The sequence below is a fragment of the Aythya marila genome (assembly GCF_965140915.1).
Source record: "Aythya marila genome assembly, chromosome: 7".
Taxonomy (NCBI): Eukaryota; Metazoa; Chordata; class Aves; order Anseriformes; family Anatidae; genus Aythya; species Aythya marila.
The window spans coordinates 25,157,190-25,177,064 of NC_139048.1; the positions used below are offsets into that span (position 1 = coordinate 25,157,190).

The window sequence follows — 19,875 nt, forward strand, 5'->3', positions numbered from 1 at the left end:
GTTTGTAGTCCATGTTTGTAGAGCAGAGCAAAAAATCACATTGCACAATGCTTTTTCAAATGCTTTTTCTGCTTTTTCAAGTCCTGCTAGTGTTTTAAGGATCTGTGCCACGCCTGTTAGTCATCTCTTGTTAAAAAACAAGGCCTCTGACCAAGAGCCTTCGTAGAACAAGAATTCCAGCAACATGATACAAAAGTTCACAAACTCCTTAAAACCTAGCATAGGAGCAATTTTTTTCCCTTCATTTATGGTAAGTTCATATATGCAGCTTCTCAGGCACCAGGGGAAGACGGGGAAAAAAAACTGGGTTGTGAACATTATTGTTAATTCAGATGCTTAGAAGTGAGCAGTATGTGACAGATTCAGAACTAAGGATGTATTTTTAAAATGATACCTTTGGGTTTTGTGCCTTCCAGTGAAAATGATCATTGTTTTCATATTTTTCCCAGTTATCTCAAGAATTGTAAACCCACTTTTAAAAAAGATATTCACAGTTCCTAAATACACTCTTTTCTTCTTGTTTCTGGAGTTCTCATTGAAACACTTAGCATCACCAGAATTGCAGAATTTAGTAGCAATATTTTTCATATAAATTGAATTCCTTCTTTCCTATACCCTCCCTCTGCACCTGCTAAAATGTTGGAACACTTTGGCAGTATAGCACAGTGAAGGATGATAATGTCAGTTATGGTATCAGGTAAGTTTGCTAAGTGTTTCAAAAAAATACGGGTACAGCTTGTTCAGTACAAAACAAGAAATGAGTGTAACAGTTAAAATTGCATTTCCCGTGCAAATTTTAAATTTATTTATTTTTTCTCTTGAAATTGTGCCAGCTTCTTCAGAAATAGAATTCCACTCTGAGATTTCTACGTGCTTTCTAGTGCTTGCACATTTTCAATCGTGGCAGCACCCCAGCCAAACTTCAGTCAAGAACGATTCGTGTTTTTGTCATCCCAAAGTTGGTCCTCCCAATTGCTCATTATGATAAAGCATGATAAACAGAAACCAAAATCCCTAGAAGGGATCAGTGTAGTGCGTGCGCTTTGCTCTGTCACTGGTATTTTCTGAGACTGTCATATATGCCTTCTGGCTGGCAGGCAAAGACGAAACACGAGTATTGGAAGGCACGGCTGCGAGACCAAGGCAAGAACTTTGAACCCAAAACTGGAATTTCCCTGCATTTGGACTTGGACAGTTTTGGTGTCCAAGCAGAATCCATTACAGTTTGCAGATGTGAGAGGTAATGCTCTGGAGGAAGAAATTCAGAGGAGCTCTGGTATTCCAGCTTACCTCATGCCCAACTGACAAGTTCATATCAGAAAATTAAGAAACCTGCATCAGTATCGATGAGAATTAATTAAAGTAGGATTTTCTGTGTTCTATATACAATTTTTGGTTTTGTTTCCAAAACGCATGCTGTTCCTAGTTTCCAAACTTTGCATTAATGTGATGTGGAAAACTGAATGTCAGCACTTACGTATATTATTTACTGTGTTGCTCCATCTTCCCTTGTCAGCACTTACAGAACCCTGCAAACTTCCATAATGCAGCTACGGAGCTCCTGGACTGGTGTGGTGACCCCAGAGCCTTCCAGAGACCATTTGAGCAGAGCCTGATGGGTTGTTTGACGGTATGTCTGTTCCTCCTGTGGCAGCAGTTTTATCCTCTGGTTTATACCGTACGTTGTGGCCAAGGGATCTTGATTTTCAGTGTCTGCATTCTGTGGTTTTCACCCTTTTATCTTAAACACATGAAGGCAGACCCTAACAACTGTTTATTTGATTCTCTTACTGCACAGGAAGCAAAATTCAGTATCAAGAGGTTAAATCATAAAATATATATATAGAGAGAGAAATAAATTACTAAATACCTAGCACAAGCTAGGTTACTTGACATGCACATACACTATTTACTTTCATGGTTTGAGATGGCCAACCAAGTTATCTTCTTACAGATTTAACAGGCTTCTCAGGTTTTTATTTTCCATCACTTGATTTTTGGTGGGTTTGGAGGGCTGCATGTCTTCTGTCTTCAGCATGCTGAACCTCCAGCTGAACAATGCTTCTGCCTGTTGGGTTTGGTTTGTTGTATATCTTGACTGCAGGTCTAATCCTGACATAGTAATTTTAACAGTTTTGTTGACATTGTTGCTTTTCCTTCCATTCATTCCTCATTAAGACTTCTGTAGCTCCTAAAGCAACTTTATTATAATGTACAGAAAATGTATTTTCTACACAACTACTTTTAGTTTTATTTCCCGTGCATTCAGCTGTGGGTTCCAGTCCAAAATTATTATGTAGAGTCAAGACTTTAGAGGAATTAAATTCTGTCTGGACTAGGAGAGTTCAAAAGCTTCACCATGATTTGCAGAACAAGATGATACAAATAGTTATGAAGCAGCCAGAAATTTTAAAATCATTAATGGAGAGACCATCTTTGTTGTTGTTGGGAGGGAGTGAAAGTGCATGGATTATTCTCATGCAGTCTGTAAGTGATGTATATGAAACAGACAATAGACCGAGGTTTAGTTGCAGAAATCCAAATGTTAAGGAATGGCTCCATCTTAGTGTGCTCAAGTGTATAGCATCCCTCAGATTTCTATGCCAAAAAGTTAGAATAAACCCAGTGATATAAGAAAGCATATATCATTCTTCCAAACAGAAAAACAAAAACAAAGAAAATAAGAAATGTTAGTAGAGTCCAAATATATGATGTTTAAAGATTGTGTGTGAAGTGAAAGTTACCTTTGGTTTATAACCTCAACCCTGAATAAATGCGATGGTTGTGGTATGTGACTGTAAATGCATTTTATTTATACTTTTTAGAAATTTAGCCAGCATTTTGAGGTTAGCATTCAGGAAAGGAGACATGCAACTCAAGCATGCTTAGGCAACCCAAACACAGTATTTCTCTGCAGACCTATGCTAGAACACTGTAAATCAGACCTGCGACTTCCTTGCTGTTTAAATCTTTTCTTTTTATATAAGCGGACCTGCAGTCCGGCCCAAGTGCAGGGTCAAAATAAGTGATGGACTGTCCTCACAGCAAAAGGAAAGAGAGAGAGACATTCTCCCTGAAAAACAGTGAGAGAAAACACACATTATCTTGTTAGCAGAATACATGGAAATGAAAGTACTTTTTTTTTTTTTTTTTTCCTGACAAGCAGGAAAGAAAAAAACAATCCTTATTGTCTAAGTACTGTTAGCATTTGAACATTATGTAATGCTTTGCTTCATAGTCCTCCATGAACTATGAGCTGGGTGGCATGAAATCTCCCCTTTCCCAAGGTTGCTACAGAATAAAAGCACTGTCTGCAGCGTAGGATCTGACTGGCAGCATCATCTTTATCATATCATGTAATTTCATTATACTCCTAGCAAGGAAAAAACACAGGAACTTAACCTGCTAGCTTGTTTTGTGTTAAATGATAAATACAGAGGATATGTAGATTGCATATTAATGGTAAGGAATAGAACAGTTTCTTTCTTGTTCCTAATTGTAAAATTCCTCTGATTAAGGTATTCTTTAATTTCTCACAGTGTATATACCTCTTCCTACTTCCCATTAAATATTCTTTCTTACATTGCTACAACCCAAGAGTGTGATAACTCCTGGTTCTTCCTAATGCATAGCAGTATAGTAGGCAAGGTCTCTTTTTTCTTTTAAAAAATCATTCTATCTGTGCTTGACTTATATATAGCCTCTTTTTAAACAGTTTTCTTCCAGGTATATTAAGGGTGAATGTTAAGACTCCTTGTTTACTCATCTTACAGGAAACTTCGTTTATTTAATAAAAATGTTAAAAATGTATAAAAACTTAAGTCTGTTTACAGGGCAATTATTCAGAAATAAAAAATAATAAAGAGAAGGGCAACTGAAATACTGGAATATCATGAGTAAATTTAACATTAGTTTGCTTAGTAGCATATTCTGTACTACCAAGAGCCAATTTTTAGTAATACTGACAAAGTTTATCAGTGTTTTTCTTTGTGAAGATTATGCTAAAAGAAAATAAAAATGAAAAATCTGTATGAAAGTATATTAAACCACTAGAGCAGGATTATTGTTTTATTTTGCCAGTATTTGAAATGACCTTCAAAAACAGATTCCTTTAAAACTCCCATACTTTTGGGATATGCTTTTTAAAACAAGTAGTCTCTACCATCATTTTAACATTTGAGTTCCATGGATTCCTAAGGGCATGTGCATTTATTTCTGAAAAGCTGTAAACACTAAAGACAATTGCTTATAAGGCTCCTCCTCTTTAGTGTACAGAAGGATTTTTTTCTCTTATGACACTATTGTGTTAGCTCTCTGACCAGGGAAAAAGCACTACACTAAACTGTTCCTGGAACCGTCAAAGGATATGAAATCATATCCTACTAGAGGGTAACACAGTATATCCTAATCCAAATTGAAATATATTAATGTCATGGCTGCAGAAGGGCAAGCTGTCTCGGGGATGAACAAACCATCCATTTACACACGTCAAAGTTTAAATGCATCAGATGTAATGACAGAGCATCAAAACACATCTGTTGTATTATGAATAGCCAATTTAATGGTAGCTCTGCAGGTATAACAGATTCTTTGCCTCAGTCAAAGCTTTTCTACAATATTTTTGCAAAAATTAACCAAGTGGAATTAATTGTATTAATAAAAAGAAAAGGCACTGAAAATCTTTATTATGCTTTAATCTGAGGAGTGGTTCTTAAGAAGTAATTCTGTTTGTTCTATGCACCATCTTCTTGCCTGCACTCTTGGTAACGTCTGATTGACTTTATAACAACAGTATGTTTTTATTCCTGTTGCCGGTCTAACAAAACCTGAATGGATGCAGAAGAATGGTCTTAGAAATATTCTGCTTGGGCAGCAGCAGTAAAGCTTCCAGCTTCACTTAGGAATTGCTTCTTTTGATAATAACATCTACGATAGACTGTCACAGAAGGTTTCCTGCGCTTACTTTTTAATGCTAGCACTTACAGAAATCTTAGTGACTGGAAAATTTCATAAGTTAGCTAAACAGAGAGCATGTGCAAGACAGAGAGCACGTGCAACATCAACACATGTCCAGTGGTCTTTTTTCTTCTTGTGTGTAATAGATGTGCACAATATATGTACTGGCTATAAGCAATAATTACTGTGTATCAGTACGTGATACTACTGGAGTTAAACGTGCTATTTCTAGGCTCCAGTGGCGATCTATGCAGAATAACAGGTGTGGGTATTCTTAGCTCAAAAACAAACTCAGGATTTGTTACGGCAGCTGAAAATTTACCAGACAGACAGCTGTCAATTAAAGCCTGTTAACAGGCTTTGTTTAGCTAGGTAAATACCCTGCATTTGTTATGTAGAAACCTTTTAATGATTATTCCTGTAGAGGTGAAATAACTTCAGCTTGTTATTTCAGGAACTGACACTGATGCTGTCAAGGCCTAAGAAAAAAATGGAATAATTCTGTGAAGTGCAAACAGTTAAAGAGGAAAGGTTTAGGGTGAACCTATGGCATCTTAATGTTAGCAAAATAAATTATATTTTTCATGAACTAAGCCTTGAAAGCTGAGACCCTTGTAAGAAAAAAAACACAAGAAGTGTGATTGCGCATTCATCGCCATTATGCTCAAACAGGTCTGATGGATGCTAGTTTAAGAGCTTACCTTTTTATGTTCACCTGATATAGAAAATCACCCAATTGAGCAGGTAATATAAGTTTATAAAACAAACAAAAGCATTTAAACAGATAAATGAAAGTCAAGGAGGGAGTGATCAGCTTTGAATGTGTTTTCTTTCCTGCCAGTTACAGGCTACAGAAAAATTGCCTTTAGCAGCTTTGATAGAGCACACCTAAACAAATTATGTCCTTTCTCAGGGACAATAAACTCCTTTCTAACTCGCCAAGGAAAGCTGGGTGCTATTCTTCAAGAGTAGTTATTTTGAAAACAAAGAGAAATGTTCATAGGCCCAAAAAAAAAAAAAGAAAAATGGTCCTTCATTCTCAAATAAATTATTGAAATTGCAATCGATGTGATTTTTGGTATGTGACTAGCTCTTGCATAGCGTTAGAGGGAGCTGTAAAATTGCCTCTACTTCCCACAACAGTTTCTGATTCTAGTGTTCATAGTTTAAAAAAAAAAGCAGTCTGGGATGAGATTATTTTATAAGACTAGTATTATTGGTAAGTTTAGGAATGGGATTATTTTTATTTTAAAACCTGCTGCATATGGCACTACCTTACTTTGGTTTAAAATAAATAGCTTATATTACTAGACAGCAGTTAAAAAAATAACCTTGTTTTGGCTGGACAAGGCTATCTCACTCTTTTCTGCCTTTTTGCAGATCCACTCTAGTCTCGTCCCATAGGTCTGCTCTTGCTGAACAGTTTAACATGTAAATGATCCCACCGGGGGCATGGCTACCTTTTGTGTCTGCACTGCAGTAAAAATGGAAACCAGGAGACAGCTGAGAGCAAAATGGACAGATTTACAGACTTGTCTTCAGCTGCTTTCAGGGAAGGACAATAAAGGCACTGCTTTGGTCTCTCACTGTGCTTCAGTGTTACAATGCATGGAGCTCATCGTTCTTTAGGACTCTGCAGCAACGTACCTGAAAAGGAAATAAAAGGGGGAAAAGAAGCACAGCTGTGTGTACTTGCTCTCTGACTGTACCTACAGGATAGGTCAAATGAAATCCTAACACCAGGACAGTTTTGGACAGTAGGAGGAATTTAGGAAAACAGGACGTGCTTACCTGAGTTGGCTGTTGGCCAAAGCACTGAATGTAATGGAGCATGTCTTGTGCAAAATGGGGTGTCTGACCACCCCAGTTAAGACCTAGGGCCTCTTTTCATCTGAAAGATGGCAATTCCTACCCTAGTCTGCCCACAAAAAGCAACACTTAGTCTTTCATTAAAAATGTATTTGTCAGTTTCATGATACAGAAATCCTTTTTTAGCTCAGGCAATATGTAATTAAACATAATTCTTTAAAAAAAAATAGGACAAGAGCCGTATCTTTGAATAACATCAGGTTTCCAGAACAGGATGCCTCAGACAGCAAAACCAACAAAGTGAAGCTAATGTGTTCACAAGGTATGTGCTGCTACATCGCCTTCACACCTGACTGGATTCATTCTGCTTAATGCAGAAAGTATGCAATCAAAAATCAACATATGACATCAAAAGTCACTTTTCAAATCAGGCTAAGATCTGAATTAGAGTAATTGCAGATGGAAGAGTTGGTTCAGCACATCTATACCCAGAAAACAGCAGGATGCAGCTGCCCATTAGAGCCCTAGAAATGCTGCATTTGATTGTTGTATCCGAAGACTAGAGCAAAAAGTTCACATGGAAGAAATCTTGTTTCCATCATCCTCTCTCCATGCATTTGTTAAACACACGTTTTTGTGTTTGCAGTGCATCACAGCACTTTGGGGCCGTGTACACACTGTACTGTCAGAGTATAGCCAGCAGGCACAGAACGCTCCTCCCCAGAGCAGCTCGTAATGCTACCAAATAACTCAGTGTTACTGGCTGTCATATGACCTCATGATATCCTAAAGCCCTTTTTTTAAACTTGATTTTGCTGGTCAAGGCATGGGTTGTTTTACAGCTTTAAAGCATTTCTTTTAAATGTGTTGCTGTCAGAATCAAAATGCTTTTTGTATTTTTGTATCACTTTCTTTGTGTGATGACTGTATGTTTCATCCGTATCATTGTTCAAAATCTGTCAGGACTCAGGTGGCAATGGTATTGCAGTGACCCAGTGATCAGCTGGCTTTATTAAAGTGAAATCCTTGCTTTTTTTCCTCTGGGAGAAAATTTCAGATGGAGGTGATTAAGTATGGGAACCTTCTCTTCAATGCTTATGCTTGTTAGAGATGTGCATAGGGGAGGAGGGAGGAAGTAAAGGAGCAGGTATCCTTATTCTGCATGGTCTGCTTCACTTTTTCAGGAGGTGGTAAAGAAGTAGACAGCAGGTATAGTAGTTCATTTTATTTTGAAAATACAGTCCTTATCCACCTAATACAATGGGAAATAGATTTAAGAAAACCGTAGTTTGAATGGGGTCTTTTACATTTTCAGAACCTACTTAATGTCTGTTTTCAAGCATCACAAGCCAGAAACTGGCTGACGACGTATAACTTCACTCACCTGCTTTGATCGTCTACATTGTTGAGACAGCTCTTCTGTAACTAGAATTTAAGAGTCTCATCAGACCAGGACTTCAGATCACAAAGATATCTTCCTCCTTTTCCTTTTTTTTCTGTTTGAAGCAGATCACCATTCATGTTGGAAAATTCTTCAATTTGCTTCCTGTTTATCTGATCTCTGTGTGTTACCGAGGGGGAAAAATTACCATCTACATTGCAGAATTCTAATTACAAAATTTCTGCTGTAGTCTTCAAACTGCATTCAGATAATTTCAAGTATGCACAAGTGGCTGAACACAGAGCTGTCTGAACTAGCAATCAGCTGGCATTTTTAGTTTTGAGCAGCCAGCAAATTGAATTGCAAAAATTCATTCTGATGCCAGCAGGGGGGGGTGCTCTTGACTGCTGCTAGTTAAGAGATTCTTTGAAAGTGCAACATAATGGGAAGGGAGTTTTGTAATAAGCAGCCATATAACCCTCTTGATTAACAGGCCTGTTAGGTTAAGAGCTACATTGTTCCAGTACTTCGTGGTGTGATGACAAGAAGTGCAGGGAGGGGAGCTTGCCATGGTGTAGCTCCTTAGTCTTGCAAAAGGGGAAAAACAGCAACAATAAAAACAAAGTACTGGAGTTAAATTCAGCAGAGGAGAAAGAAGTGGGTAGCTGAATTTCTCTGCTTTTTCCATTATTAAAACTTACCTCTAATAATTTTGCTCATAATATCAGTGACTCCGAGAAGTTCAGCCATCTGGAACTCGCAGGTGGTGAGTGTGAAATGTCAGGTATGAATGCCGTACTGTCCAGGTGAAAGATTTGAAAGGTTTTTGAAATCAGATTTCCTTATTGGCAATTACTGTTAAAGTTTGCTTGCAAATAAGGTATATGTTACTTCAAAGACGGAATTTGAAAGTCATCAGTACTGTACCACCATAAAAATAAAAGCTAGGGGTTGCTAGTATAAATAGGAAATGTGTTAGGAAATAAGGCTGTAAAATAACATAGAGGATTACTGAGTTTGTATCCCAGTTTCGGGCAGTGGTATCATTGTCAAATGTGTTTTCTTCTTTAATGTGCTACTGAATTTCAACTGAATTTCATAGCATGTGTGCTTTGGCCAACTAAGATACATGCTTACAGCATTTAAAAATAAAGTCATGTTTGGACATGTGGTGCCACCTGTGTGTTGTCTGAATTTTTGCCTGTGTGCTGAACTTGAATTTGCAGTTAGGGAAAGCCCAAGTATGTTTGCAGGTGGGTATCAGATCACTTAGCCATAACATTGAATGGATAATTGAAACCACGTTGATTTGATTCTGCCTGATCAGAGTACTGTTACCTCAGTTAGGATCTAAATCACAGGAGTTTTCAAACTTGGGAGTGTTCCTGGGGTAGGGTTCAAGCAGAGTTGGGTGACTCCAGTCAGCAATAGATGTCAGCAATTGCTGAATTTGGCTTGGGAAGGACTTAAGGGGACATTGTGTCCATTCTTTTTCCCTAAAGTAAATTTCATCAGGGTCTACTGACTAGAATATATTAACTTTATGAGTGGTCTTCTAATTGATTCTTTGCATTTTCCAAATCATATTCCTATGATGCATTAGATGTCTTAAAGATACCATGTAGTCTACTATAAATTGCCCCACTCCCAAACTCCAGAGAGATTGACAGACTGTTCCATTGTTTGAGGGTCTTTAACATCTCAAGAATTTTCTAATATTTATCCCAGTCACTTGTACAATGAGCAGATGAATTGGAGTTACATGTTTTGTATACACAAGGAACAGTTGATTCACATCACCTGTAAGAAAGCTTTCTATATATTTGAAGCCTAACCTCGTATCTTCTGCCAATTTTCTCTTCTTAGATTAAAATCAAGTTATTGGTACGTTTTTTAGAGCTTTACTTTCAAAACCATATACTTGCTCATGTCCTCAGTATTTCTGCCTAACCACTTACGCTTCATTTCTGTTTGGACATCTGATTTCTCTATCCATTTATAGTATTTCGTATGTGTTTAATTTTTGGAACACTTTTACAGTTAATGAAGATTATTTTAAACTCTCACCCTGCTCTCTTAAGTGTTTGCAGACTCCTCTGTATGTCATCATCTGAAGTTTTACAAGTTACCCAGTTTCATTGTCCAAGTCAAAACTGAATACATAGAAATGGCCTGTATCCAGGACAAGTTATGATTTGACAGAGGACTATTAATCAATAATCTGAGTAAAGTTTATACTAACGTCATCTGGGCTATGTTCATCTGTTATGACAGTGTCTTGTAGGGCAACGTCAAAAGGCATGTTAGAGTTATAAGATACATGTCATCTAGTGCTTTCCTTACACTTACAAGGCCAGTTAACTTGTCAAAGAAGAAAACTGCACTGTGCTGATGGATTCATGATGATTTTCTGTATTACTCGCATAATACTGTTTCAGTAATTTATTTTGTTATCAGTCTGGGTAACTGTAATTTCTAAGGTTCACCTTTTCACCGTCTCAAAAACAGACATTTGATGTGCTTCCAAGGCCTCTGCCTTGAATGAATTCCTGAAGATAATCATTAGCAGTTACAAGGTTTGCCCAGGCTGGTTCCTTTGAGGCACTCTAAGGTAAATATCATCAGGGTCTGCTGAACTGAATATATTAAATTTACCAAATGGTTTCTAGTTGATTCTTTGCATTTTCTGGATCATATTCATATGACGCATTTGTCATCTTGTTTCTGAGAATCCCAGTGTTTTAATATTTAAAAGGATAGGAAGCCCCTGGTGTGCAGGTTCACAGGAGGAAGGCCTTCTCAGTACCCAGTGTGCAGTGTAAGAAATGAGGCAATGTCTCTGTGCACCAGTGGGCAACCTGCAACGTGATCTTTGCAGAGTGTACAAACCGCTCTGTTCAACTTGCAGTTTAAAATAAAAGTAAGTCTTCAGCTGTTACAATTGATAGAAGGACTTTAAAATACAATTAATGCAAAAATTTTTGAGCCTGTGAAGAAACTGAACCAAAAAAAAGTGACCTGCTGTACCTATGAGGAGCAGTACCTAACAGGTGAAGGCTGGGAGAGCAGCAGGGCCCTGTACACACTCCTGAGCACTCCCAGAGCAGTTGCTTCAAGTGGACTCTTCCAGCCTTACTGGACTGGGTAGAAGAAAAATATGGGTAGAAAATAATTCTTTTTGCAAAATGGGAATTTGATTAGAAATGTTTGTTTTCAATTAGGTAGTTGCTGGTTTTGCTGTTACTCTTTTGAGGGGAGGATGGTTTTCTGTCCTCTTTTTCTGTGGAGAAACTCTTGAGTTTAGATTTATTTCTGTTAACAGAAGTGATTTTTTAATTTGTTTTCCTTCATGTTTTTGATGAAAAACTTGAGCAAAAAGTAACAATTGATTGGGTGGCTTTTCTAGACTTAACAAATTCATGTTCTGCTTCCTCTCGCTTTGGTAACCCACTTGCTGTGCTTGCTGACCCATGCCGTGTGGGCCTGCACAAGATGGTCCTTTGGCCACCAGGGTATGGTTAATACTGGGGACCTCTGCTCTCCATCAGACATGGTAGGGTGCCTAACAGTGTTTTCTCTGACTGGTAGCGGAAATTCAGAGAAGTAAACTGCTGTTGAACTAAAGTGTAACAGAGCAGGCCCCGGCCTGCTGTTAGGATGCAAACTAGCCCAGGCTTTCCAGCCTCTTTAGTGAAGGCATTGCAAAAATAGATCAGCTTTCCTGGGCTCAGCAGTTTATGATTTTTCTATTTCCCGTATTATCATAGAGATTTTTTTATTTTTTTTTGCATAATTAGCAGGATGTCAGTTCAGAGTTCTGACTTGACCACTGGCTAATGGTATCTCTGTATTCATAGCTGCACACTCCACAACGAACTAAGCATATGTTCACATATATGGTATATATGATTTATATAAAGCATATATGATGCATTTTTTAAGTTATCGTGCTCTCACTGAAGAGCAGGTGTATCCACCTTCATTCCTGATCAGTTTCAGAACAGGTAGTGTGATGAGCATATGCTTTTTCCCAAACAGAAAATGGGAGTGTCCTTGCTCCTCTATTTTTGCAGGCCTAAGTCTGAGGCGAGTTGCTTTGTGATGGTACAGGATGGTACCTGAAGAAATGTAAATAATGTTTACACATTAATGGCACAGTGCTCTCAGAAGCCTTTAACAAGACATATTTTTTAAAAAGGATCTTTGTCTGCTTCCTTCTGGTGTGGTACCCTTGTATAGTGTGTACCTGTCAGTGGCTGAGCTGTGGAGATACTGGAAGTAGGAAAAGGAACAGTTAAACATCAGTGTCCCCTGGATCTCACAGCAAACCACCAGTCTTACCTCCTATTGCTAACTTCTCATGAAGTGTGAAATACCCTGTTTTCCTCCTGTTGCTCTTTTCCTTGTTTTTGTTTTTATTTGTATCTAATTGTTGTAAGTTTGGACCCAGCCTCTTAATGGGGAACTGAAGAACCATCAGACTCTGTTGTGTGTAAAAGATTCAAGGTTGATCTATCAAGTTGGCTGTTTTGTGATTTATCAAAAATAATTTCAACTTTCCTCCCAAATTATTTTTCTTTCCTATCTACAACTTAGACAATTTTAATTGTAAAGAGAAACAGGAGATAAAACAATGTTCTTTGGTTGTGTGTTGTTATATTTATTATCTTGAATTCTCATTTGATTCCCCTGAAGCTCTCCACTGCTCTATTTTGAGACTGAGAGGGTTAAAAAGGATAAAGAGGAGTCACTCCCACTTGATAAATTCAGATGAATCTGTAATTTCTAAATTAATAGGAAAAACAACAACAAAAATCTAACCAGGAACATTATCTGTGATAATTATTTCTTAAGAGAGAAATCTAATTCTTAACTGTTAATTAGGGAAAGTGAATAATGGAAGAAAGTTCAAAATAATAAAGTTCATGTAATAATAATGTTCAATAGGTAGGCCAGAATACTGCATTTATTTACGATCTGTAGGTTATCGCATATCTTGATTCCTGACTGTTTTATGTTGTTGCTTCTTTGGGAAGTCAGTGCTGGGCACAGGTAATTGCACTATCACTGATTTAGAAATAAGCCTTCAGAATAGGGATGGAAAAAGGATATTTTGTTGTATTGTAAGCTATTTAGGATTGGGACTTTGTTTTGCTTCACCCAAGGAAATGGCGTTTTGTTTCCTTTGGAGTTCTTTGACCACTGGTTTAATGCAAAGGAATAATGGAACTGCTAAGAATAATGTTTTTATCCATGCCTCTGAGTCTGAAGTCATCCTGTGCAATCAGAAGGTAATATAAAAGCTCTGCTGTGTACAACTGTAGCATAGTTTGCCCAGAATGACCACAGTATTATGTTTATACTACGCCAATTTTTGTGAGGATACATTGTTGGCTGATAGCTGAGTTGCTGGCTTGGAGAAACAGTTGACTGCTTTTCATCCTTGACCCCAGTCCTTCACTTGCCTAGTTTAGCTAGTCCTACAAGAAATTTAGATTCCTTCTAGATCAGCTCCCATTTCTCAGGAGCAATAAAATAAAAAACAACCTTCTCTTCATATTTATGTGTTTGTCAAATAGGCACAGGCATATTTATTTTAGAAGTGTAGTAAATGGGCTTCGCAATACTGTATTGTTGAAATGCAGCAACTGTGACACTGATCACAGCAGAGGAGAACACTACATCAGTGAGGAGAAGGGCATTTTAACCTAGGGGATGTGGGCAGTGCTCTTCTGAGCAAGGCCAGGAACTATTTGTGACCCAGGGACAGAGACTTAGATTTCTTCTTTGCAAATTCTCAAGTATAGTGAAATCTATTCTGTATAATCTTTGCGTATGGTCCTCCTGCACTATTTTCTGGAAAAGCTTTTTCCCTCCGACTTCAGATGAACTGTCAGGCCATTCTTCTGGCACATGGTCAAATAACGAGATCACCAGAAGAGATTCTTGTGTTCTCTTTGCTGTGCTTGCACTGGGAGCTGTGCCTCATATCACGTTTGTGCTGTGGATATTGCAACAGCAGATTCAGTTGTCTAACATTAGTGCTGATAAGCAGGTTAATGTAACTTTGCAAAGAGCTCAAGTAACCCTTAATGAAGCTTTCTTTATTTCCCTCTGCAGGTGGTTAGTCGAGTGGCAGCTCAGCAAGGATTTGACTTGGATCTTGGATACAGGCTACTGGCAGTATGTGCAGCCAACAGGGACAAATTCACTCCAAAATCAGCCGGTAGGAAAAACCTTTTTTGGTATATCAGTGATTTCTTGGACTGTTATATGCTGAATAAATACTACTTGCTACTGTATTGCTTTTTTAAAAACAAAAAACAACCAAGTGTTCTGTGGTAACAGTGCTGCAGATTTTAGCATTTCAGTGGTATGCTGTTCTGAGGATGATTGGCTTTGGGAATTTTTCCCAAGTAGTGCTGTTCATATCCCTGTTTGATCTTATAGATGAAGTGTAAGTTCCAGAAACACTGATGTTCAATAATATTAGGGAGGGAATGAGCATACTCAGACACCTCCATCTCGGTGAACCATTGATTTTCTGTTGTATGTCAGCCTTTCTATATCTTTTATGTTCATTCTGTAAGTGTCTGAAATACTATGTTGCCAAACTTTTTTGTTCCTGGACTGTATATGTCTGTGCAAAGAAATACCACAGTTTCTTGTAGGTATATTCATTCACTATAGAATTTCAAGCCAAGAATAGGTAACAATGCTATTAAGATAATATTAAGTAGCAGTTTTTTTCTTTTTTTTTTTTTTTTTTAATGGCAATTATCTGTTATGGTGCTCTGATAGGGTACGACATCAACGATTACGATGTATTGCTATTGTTTTCCTGTATTGCTAAAAGTATAAAATGCACTTGGGAGTCTCTGCTTCTCACATGGTTTTTTATTTAACTGGAGAGTTTAATTTTGGTTCTTTCCGTAGCTGATAAGTGTCTACATAACATGTACTGATTTGAAAAAAAGAGAGGTATCTACACTCTGGAATGGAACAGTTAACTTTTCTAGTTAAACTGGGACTGTATACCAGTTACTTAGAATGTTAGAAAAGGTTACCTTCTTCCAAAATAGTAATTTATAGTCAACTGATTACGTAGCATTAGTAGCATTTGTTTTCATGTAACTTTTTGGTCCTTACCAGCCTCAAACTGCTTTCACTCGTGGCTATCTTTTGTTTTAAGTGCTCTAAGCAGTTTCTTGTGAAAAGTGGCTTTCACATCATGACATGTTCAATGGACTAATTAATCCTTTGTATGAGAAGGGATTATTAATTTTACTAAATGTCCAATGAACTAATTTTTTGGGGGGAAAGCTGTGTGGAAGATTAAAACCTTCAGTTGACCATTCACAGTCTCCCTTTTTCTGAATTTATAGCAAGTTTCTCCAATAGTTAGCTATCACGTCTCTCGTGCTTTTTTTTTTTTTTTTTTTTTTTTTTAGGATTGTTTGAGGATTTCTTGCTAGGAATGCATTAACTGAGACTTTTCTTTCCCTTGAAAATATACCTAGTAAAAGTAGTCATACCTTTGTTCTTGGAAGTTCTTACTGAGTGTGTGTTAGTCTCTGAGGTGTGAGGTCTCTATCAGTGTGTTAGTGGACGTAAGGCAGTCTTTGGATCTTTTCATGTTATAAATCCTTTTTGTGTGGAGCAGGCATGAGAGGATAGCCTTGAAAGCCACTGGTTGGTCAGTCATTTCCTAGAAAAGCTCAGTTTCAGTGTTTCATTTGTACAAATAATTATTTGGGTGGAATATCTGCCCTTTTTTTTTTTGTCCAACTCATTACTCTAGTAATCCATACATCTTTCCATTGTTAATTGATACAATAATGGGAAAATTGTAATGAAATCACGAGCTCTCCTCTCAGTGTATTAAAAACTTTTTCAGTCATTTGCTTTCCTTCCTATTTCCCAGATGCATGTACAAATGATGTATTTCCAGGGATCTTACATATCAGGTTTCACAGCTACCTTAGGTTAACCATGTATATACTTGTTTCACCAATTGTTCCTGGGGTTTCATCATGCCCGCCCACACCATGTTTTGCAGTGCTCTTTTTGTCTGTATTAAGTAGTCAAAACTCGGGGCACGCCATAATGCATTTTGGTGAAAAGTCACATGTAACACCTACTCTAAGGGTGTCACATTCACATATGACCTGTGAGAGCTGCATCATTGAATGGGCAGCTTGAAAGACTGACAGGTGAGGATTACAAATGTGAGATTGTTTCAGACTATCTTGATATTTTTTTCTGAAAGTGTTAATTTCAACATCTGAACATATTAACATTTTCTGATTTCTAAAGCAACAGTGGATCTGCTCCCTTATTCAGTTATCATTAAAATTGTTTTTTATTTTTTATTATTTTTATTATTTTTTATTATTTTTTAAGCAGTGCGTACCATTGAAAGCTGCCTTTCACGATTTGCTTAAGTTGTCAAGGGTTCTTGCATATGGATTTGAGTAACTCATTCTTTTCCTTGTTACATCTGTTGAAGACACCTTCAACACTTCTTCCAGTCACTTTCTAATGTAGATACCAAATGGCATTATTTTTAATGACTAAGAATGTTTTTCCCTTACTTCAGGCTTAAGGGGAATTTACAATGGCTTGAATTCATTCTTCGAAGTAGGGCTATAATGCTACCAACGGGGTAGCTCCAGAAATACTTCTAGTCTTTGTTGCATTGTTTATGATGCACTGAAATACTAGGAGGAAAAACAAAAACAAAAACTTTTCTAATTGAACCAAATTAGAGTAGGTGAACATTGGGGAAAATATTCGCACCAAACCCTTTTTAGGACCACTCCCTGTTAGTGTCACTGTGCTTCTAGGACACGGCCTGTTGACTGACGTCCTGGAGGCTGGGGCATCTCAAGTGACCTGTCAGTGGTGGCTCTTGGGTTTCACAGCTCTGCTCAGCACAGCATGGGGGCCACCCCAGGTCCAAAGTGGCAGCTAAGTGTTCGCTGGTCACCTTCTGTTCATCTGTTTCTCTCTGCTGGGCCCAGGTGAGAGTTAGGGTTCCTATGGCCGTGCCCAGTGGTCTTGGTTGTCCCTGGTGGAACAGAGCTGGAGCCAGAAGCCAGAGGGCTGCCCAGCAGGCCCACAAACACACGCCTCTGGCTCGGGCAGTCAGCACCACCTGGTTTCCTGCCACTTGGCTTAAAAAGCTGTAGTGGTAGCTGCCTGCTAACCCACCTCACATAAGCTGAAGAGGTTAGGCAATGGTGACACGAGCTGTGGAAGGCAGATCAGAGCACACCTGATGCGGGGAAATGGACAGCAGGGGGGACAGAAGCTTTCTCAGGTGGCACAGGCACAGGAGCAGACCAAGAGCTGTCAGCTCTGTAGTGTTTCCCAAACAGAACAGGACAGTCTAGTGTTGCTGAGACAGTATTTGATGTTGTGCTTTTTTTGTCTGCCGTGTTTTACCTGGCCATTGAGATAGTCAACAATTAGCTAATGTGAATTGTTTCAGAGAATGCCTTGAGGCTGGAGACTTGTGTGGCATGAAAAATATTAAAAAGTTGTCATATGTGCTTTTAAATAGTAATGATGGTTTAATGACTTTGCCTTTTGTCTCTGCTTTCTGGTGTTTGTACCTGAAATAATAGCGATGCCTCCTTTTATTCTTCTAGCCCATGCTGCTGCATCTGGGCTGCTGCCTCAGCAGGAGGTCAAATACAGCGCTTCCCACCCTGAAGACAAATGACAAAGCCTTTAAAAATACATGTCTCTCTTTTGGTGACAGCTGCTCCCCAAACCTTCCAAGGCAAATTCCTTTGCCTTGTTGTGACACCTATAGGGAATGGCACAGCAGGTTGGCTGCATGCTCATTTACTTTCAAACTACAGCAACCTCAGTTGCGCTTAGTATGCAAGTGCATGGGTGTTTGCGTATTCCTGGCTTTCTAGCCCTTTGCCTGAGCTTTTCTTTCAGAATAGTGCCTGCTTGGGCATCTAAACATGTTCTGAGCATGGTATCTTCTGCTTTTGCCCTTCCTGTACAAAATTTTAAGTTATATGGTAGCTTTATTTTAAGGTCCATTATTTAAGTAAAACAGAATTCACCAGTCAGTGTTTGTTAAAAAACTGAAAGGGAACAATTTTCTGTGCTGAAATTCAAGAAAACAACATCAAAAACTTTATCAAGCTACTGAACTTCATTGCTCTTGTAGCTACTTCTGCTTTTGTCAGGGGGCCAAGCTGAGGCCAGACAAGGGGATGACAGGATGAGATCATACAGGGAGCTTTGTCAGAAAAAGACAGTGTTCTGTATCTCTGTAAAAGAGAGAGGGAGAAAGGAGCCTGAGGGCAGAACCGTGCAGAAAAGGTACTTTAGCAATCACTGAGAAGCTACAGCAAACAAATGCTCTGATAGCTTGGATGGGCAGCTAAGTGTTAGCTGTTTGATAGCAGAGATAGCAACCCCTTTTTGATAGTGGCTTCTTTTTGGTCCCTTAGGCTCTGCTGGCTGTGCTTTGATTTCATATTTGAAGAGAAAAATTATTAATACTCTTAATTTTATGTGAAGTATAAATGAAAACTTCATGGTATTGGAGGATTTTACATTAAACTTTGTTTATTTGTTTAGCTTTTATCATTGTACTGTAACTGTGAAGTAATAGGACTGTTCTTAGTGGGCCTGCTACCAAAGTTGAGAGTAAAATGGACCCTGGGTTAAGAAAGGTATTTGCAGTGTGAGGGTACTGGCAAATGGTTGTGTTAAAGCATCACCAGGCAAGAGAGTGAGACCTACGAAGGTATGTCCTGATTAGGGTGTGTTATCTGGCATGTTTGACTGTCTTGTTTCGAAATAATGGTATAGATGAAACAAAGTGTATTTTGGCATATTATTAAATCAAACTTACAGAAGTGAGAGAAAAAGAGAGAAGACTGTGCAATACAAATAAGGAAAAGGTAGAAAGTGAGGATGATCTCTAGAGTATGTGTGACCAGAAAGCTAGGTGAACATTCTGCCTGAGTTTCCAATAATAATGCTCATATTGTCTGTGGAGGCAAGGCAACTGGAAGGATTGCAAGTATAGAATGGAAATTGCTACAGCCAAGGGCAGTGGCATCCCTCCAGCTTGAAGGGACCAAATGATCAACGTGCCCGCATTCGGAAAGAAATAGCATATGAAATGTCAGTCGCGTGCCTCACACCCAACATTTTCAGCAATTCATTCAAGTCAGAAATGGTCCCTTACGACTGGAGTCAAAATGCAAATACTGTATCTGTATTTAGCAGAGTGGGTGATGAGAATATGTAGGCAGTTTTATGAGAGCAGAGTAGAAGAGGGTGTTCATGAAATGAAAGCTGAGCAGGGTTATGAGTTGTATGTAAATGCTAACAAATAAAGAGATTAGTAAAAGAACAAATGTAAAGCTACAAGATGGTGTTGTCACAAAAGTATATAGGTGTAAATTGAATAAATTGCTGAAATTGTGAAAAATTGGGTTGGCAGTTGGATTTGGAATAGGCTTTCCATTAGAATGACAGTGGAATGGGAGGGAGCAAAGGAAAGGAACGTGGAAAATACAACTTTTTTTAAAGAACAAAACTCAATAAACATATGAAAGGAACTTTATAATGGGGTTCTTGATGTAGTTTGAAGCTGAGTTATAAGAATCTCTTTTATTTATGTATTCCCTAATTCTTGCTACATTTCCGTGCAGCTATCTTATCCAGTGGCCCTTAGCATTACTGTCCTA

The 19,875-nt window shown here is 38.3% G+C and overlaps 1 protein-coding gene across 6 annotated transcripts in view; it reads left to right on the forward strand.

Moving 5' to 3' along the window:
* The window catches only part of ZMIZ1 (zinc finger MIZ-type containing 1), a 347,031-nt gene that overhangs the window by 201,091 nt on the left and 126,065 nt on the right, over positions 1 to 19,875 (forward strand). For all 6 annotated transcript variants that reach the window (XM_082764519.1, XM_082764518.1, XM_082764522.1 and 3 more), the window contains 2 exons: positions 1,517 to 1,630; positions 14,267 to 14,372. In XM_082764519.1, the coding sequence (XP_082620645.1) occupies positions 1,517 to 1,630; positions 14,267 to 14,372 (220 nt within the window). The remainder of the gene's footprint in view (positions 1 to 1,516; positions 1,631 to 14,266; positions 14,373 to 19,875) is intronic.